Source organism: Cyberlindnera jadinii (genome assembly GCF_001661405.1).
Source record: "Cyberlindnera jadinii NRRL Y-1542 unplaced genomic scaffold CYBJAscaffold_22, whole genome shotgun sequence".
In the NCBI taxonomy this organism is placed as follows: Eukaryota; Fungi; Ascomycota; class Saccharomycetes; order Phaffomycetales; family Wickerhamomycetaceae; genus Williopsis; species Williopsis jadinii.
In genome coordinates this window covers 125,328-129,810 of record NW_017963673.1, presented here as the reverse complement: position 1 = coordinate 129,810, position 4,483 = coordinate 125,328, and the positions used below count along the sequence as shown (strand labels likewise).

Below are 4,483 nucleotides of genomic sequence, written 5' to 3'. Positions count from 1 at the left end.
ATTATATGACGAATATTCCCAATTCTCAATTGAAGATGTCTGTTTTCAAGAAAACTCCGTGAATTGCTTACATTCTTAAAACCATCACAACTCACGCTACTCTCATGCTAACGACATGATCTTAGTGGCAGTGTGTAATTAACATTCACAGAAATCCAGTGATACATGTTGACCCTTATATTTACCCTAATAGATGCACCAAGCGATATCTTTTTAGCAAAATAGATATTCGGCACCAGGGAGACGTCACTCCCCATACAAATTTTTGGTGTGCGCGACGCAGCATACTGCTCATACTTATAGTCCGGGGTCTTTGATGGGAGCTATGTGATAATTACAGGGCGTGGTGGTGTTTCTTCATTGGTGTCAGGCTATTGTTTCACATTTTTGGTCATCTCGAAAGCTAAAAGTGGCCTTTGTAGTTGAATTGTTGTTTTGTGGAGTGCTCTACCTGGACCGTGGAGATCATCAGTTATCTAACAACTATATGTAGATGCAGATGAGATTATTGCAAGTTTAGCAGATTCCCAAATGGCAATAGCACCTTCTTTGAGAATGGGTTAGTGTGTTTCAATGGTGGTCCTAGAGCTGAAAGATCTGAACTTCATTGTTACAGGTGTACATAAGAGAATGCAAAAGATGCTTTTCTCTATGTGATCAGCTTTGACTTTAATTGCGTTTACTTGACTTCTACTTCACCAGAGGGTGTTACGGTCTATGGTGAGATATTAGAGAATAGGATTTCCTGCTGGCAACGATTAAGTAACACATTAAAGGACCTCTTCATGTGCTTGGGTCATCTGCGTTTTGAGTTTGAAACGTAGTGAACGCATATGTGCACGTTATGGAGATGTGCTATTTGGGGTTCAGCTTATAGTTCTCAAAAGATTGTGACATCACAATGTATTATACAATCAACAACCAAAAGGTTTTTGATACACTTCTCTTGCACTTCAAGTGCCGGCTAAACGTTAGTAGTAATAAGAAATAATGACAGTGAGATGATACCTAAGCAATGTGGTGTGAGACATACAAGATAACAGGTTTGTTCGTGAGAACTTAGGAAAGGAGGAAATACGATGGTCCAAAGACTTCTATTCAAACCATAGTGTAAACACTCAAACTGTGATAGTTCATATTCCAGGTTGCTTCGATAAGATATGAAAAAAAGGGGAATAAACTATTGTTCTGCCATAGTTTACAATTCGATTAATTCGGTAATAAATCCAAAACTCAGATCCGAAGTTCGAATAACACAGAGATCGCATGCACAAGCCACTGTGTTTGAGAATCTGATACCCAGATTCCACGAAGAAGGGTTGAAATGGCTTGTAATTGGACTAAGCGATAAGGGTTCCAACACATGCCACATCTGTGGATTTAGAGACGCTGGTTCGTAGTGCACGAAAGTGTTCAATACACTTATCCACATTTGCTTGCGTAGAGACTTTAATCCCTCCAGGGATATAGAATGGCGCAAATTCTGGGATTGACCCAATTAGTCATCCACAGTGATAAGCGCAATGGAGATCAACGAGGAAGCCTTGTTGTATAATCAAACTTTACAAACAAGTCTCTAGAAAGAGAATCAGATTATGCTTTTTGCTTATCACCAGATTACGGGAGGTACAGTGAAAGTTCAGACGGAAGATAAACCTCAAACCACTGATAGAAGTGTTGGTGTTTCGAAGAGTAGAATTTGTGATAATGAACTCTCTTATAAATCCAATGATCTCTGACCATATACCAAAGTCAGATACCACTGGCGTGAAATGGCTATTGAGTTTCAGACCCTTAATGATATAGTCGTTCATTGCCGTCTTACTCTTTACAAAGGCTTAGTTTCAAGGAATTTCTGCACATTTGGATTGACATTACCAGTAATATTCATCAAAAACAATAGTCACTTATTCATAAAACCAAATTCTCCTTCACAGAATACCAACTTTGAGGAGAGACTCTACTTAAACAACCCTGGGTGTCTTTGTAATGAAAACACCCAATAAAACAAGTGCACAGTCAATGGGAAAAAGTACTTTCACATCTTTTGCTTCATTAATCGAGTTCTGTGGGCATTTTGAAATAGCTGAAATGGTCTACGACGTTTGTATTCTGTCTTACTTCAAATTTCCTAAAAGATACCTAAATACTAATTGTGGGTACTAATTAGGGTTAGTATGCTATAAAAGTGTTTTTGTCTTTTGCAATGTGTAAAGCCTTTTCAAAGGTCTCTTGTGATTGGCCCTTGAACCAACGGTAGTGATAGAAAGGATGATCCTCTGAGAGGAAACTTGCACCCTTAGCACCCGTTAGATTCTCCCTGAGGGTACCCCCAATGGTAGTGTATTCCACCTGTGCAACACCTCTGGCTTGTAACTCAGAGATCAAGTAATCATTTAAATCATTGATGTTAGATTCATGAAAGTTGAAACCATCGAGCCCACTGTACTCAACCCAATGTTGTAATTCATCAGCTACGGTCTTAGAAGTTCCTTTAATTGAGGTGAAGCCAAAAGGTGGGGCATCACCAAGTGCATACTTGTTTTGAACATCCACAATTGAGTCAGCAATTGTGATAGATACTTGGGCTAAGAAACGAATGGTGGATGGATCTCTATGATAATTTCTTAGTGCTAAATGTTTAAGACCCTTGACAGTTTCCTTAACCTGTTCTTTATCCCCATATACCGACACTACTTCAGCGAACTTTGCAGCATGGTGTCTTGAAGCGTTTGTAGTTGTATCCAATGAAACTATCAATGGAAGTCTCTGTGGAGTGGGGTGTGTTAAACCAGGACCTGGAACCGTGTATGTTTCTCCAACAAAATCAATTTGACGTAATCTGTCGGTATTTATCCATTCCTTAGTTTCTTTGTTTCCCACTAGAGCATCGTCTCTCCAAGATGATAGAAGCAATTCAGAAAAAACCTCGAGATACTCCTCAGAGTACTGAAGCTCTTCTGTATTGGCCCATCCGAGTCTGCCTCTGGTTAAGTGATCCAAAGATGCAAATTTTCTGGCTTGTAGGTATGGATGTTCTCCTTTGGTGTTATAAGCGATTGTCAGCCCAATTGATTCTGTAACAGCTCCAATAGATGCTGTGTATACAGAAGGCTCAGCAACATCATCCACTAAGATTACTGAGTGTAGTTTGGCCTTCTCTGCCCTTTGTGCAAAACTTTTCCAATGCTCTGGTGATGGATGGTTCAGTTTGGCAGTAGCTGTAAGGGTCCATTGCTTCTTGTGATGTCTTTTTGTCATTGTGATGATGTGCTTGAAAATATAGGGGGGACGAGGTTGTGATTCTGAGGAGAAGAGCGAGTTATATAATGGGCTCCAAAGGGTAGAAGTACCACTATTGGCCATTCTCAAGAGTATGGTCGGTATGGAGGTAAACATACATCTGTAGCTATTAGCGCAAAGCGGACTTTAAGTGTGGCACATCTCCGCATACATCTCCGTTTCTGTCTAATAAGCCCTACCTGTGGTTGATTGTAGATCTCACACGTATACAGCCCACCGATATCCACATATAAAGGTCACCGATATCCACAAGTCAAGATTTTCTACTCGATGCTGTGAGACTAAGAATGGCTCGAGATCTCATCCTCAACGTGTTCATACACGCATCTCCGGCCCTTACCTCTGGTGAATGGAGTCACCCGTTGGACGAGTCTAAGGGCTTTGACACTATCGAATACTGGCAAGAACTTGCCAGGATTGCAGAGAGAGGGAAGTTCAATGCGGTGTTTTTTGCAGACTATCTGGCTTACTATGATGTGTACAAAGGGCCAAACAATTGGAAGCTTCCTGCATCTGGGGGATACTTCATCCCAAAGATAGATCCAGGAGTGCTGGTTTCCGCTATGGCTGAGGCCACCACGACCCTGGGCTTTGGAATAACATTCTCCACTGTTAAGGAAAACCCAGAGTTATTTGCCAAACGTCTTTGGAGTTTAGACCATGCAACTAAAGGGCGAGTCGGCTGGAACATTGTAACGTCGTATGCACCGGCTGTTGGACGTCAATTGTTAAACGGTGGGAAATTACCCTCGCATCAAGAGCGGTATGATAATGCTACAGCCTATGTTGATACTGTGGTTCGTTCAATTGTTGGACAAAGACACTCCAAATGGCCACAGTCCCCACAAAGGTTACCATTTTTGATTCAAGCTGGTACAAGCTCCCAAGGGAAGTTCTTGGGAATTGAAAATGCAGAAGCCATATTCATTAACGCATGGGACCGTGCCAAGGCGAACGCTGATATCAAATCAATAAGAGACCTTGCAGTTCACTATGGAAGAGATCCAAAAGATGTGAAGATCTTGACAATGGCAACTCCGGTGGTAGCCATTACAAAGGAGGACGCTGAGAAGAAAGTTGAACTGATTAGACAACATGTATTCCAGGATGCACCAGGTATTGGATTTGGAGGCCAATCACACATCGACTTGGATCAGTTTGAATGGGATGAACCAATTGT

The 4,483-nt window shown here is 41.3% G+C and overlaps 2 protein-coding genes across 2 annotated transcripts; one reads left to right on the top strand and one right to left on the bottom strand.

Annotated features, from left to right (window-relative positions):
* Window positions 1-2,112: 2,112 nt before the first annotated feature.
* CYBJADRAFT_144260 (bacterial luciferase-like protein) lies at window positions 2,113-3,120 on the bottom strand (the record flags this gene model as incomplete). The annotated part of the gene is made up of 1 exon (XM_020213211.1): window positions 2,113-3,120. A coding segment is annotated over one exon (948 nt), but the record flags the coding sequence as incomplete, so codon positions are not given.
* A 376-nt stretch (window positions 3,121-3,496) lies between these two features.
* On the top strand, window positions 3,497-4,483 carry CYBJADRAFT_53813 (bacterial luciferase-like protein; the record flags this gene model as incomplete). The annotated part of the gene is made up of 1 exon (XM_020217773.1): window positions 3,497-4,483. A coding segment is annotated over exon 1 (893 nt), but the record flags the coding sequence as incomplete, so codon positions are not given.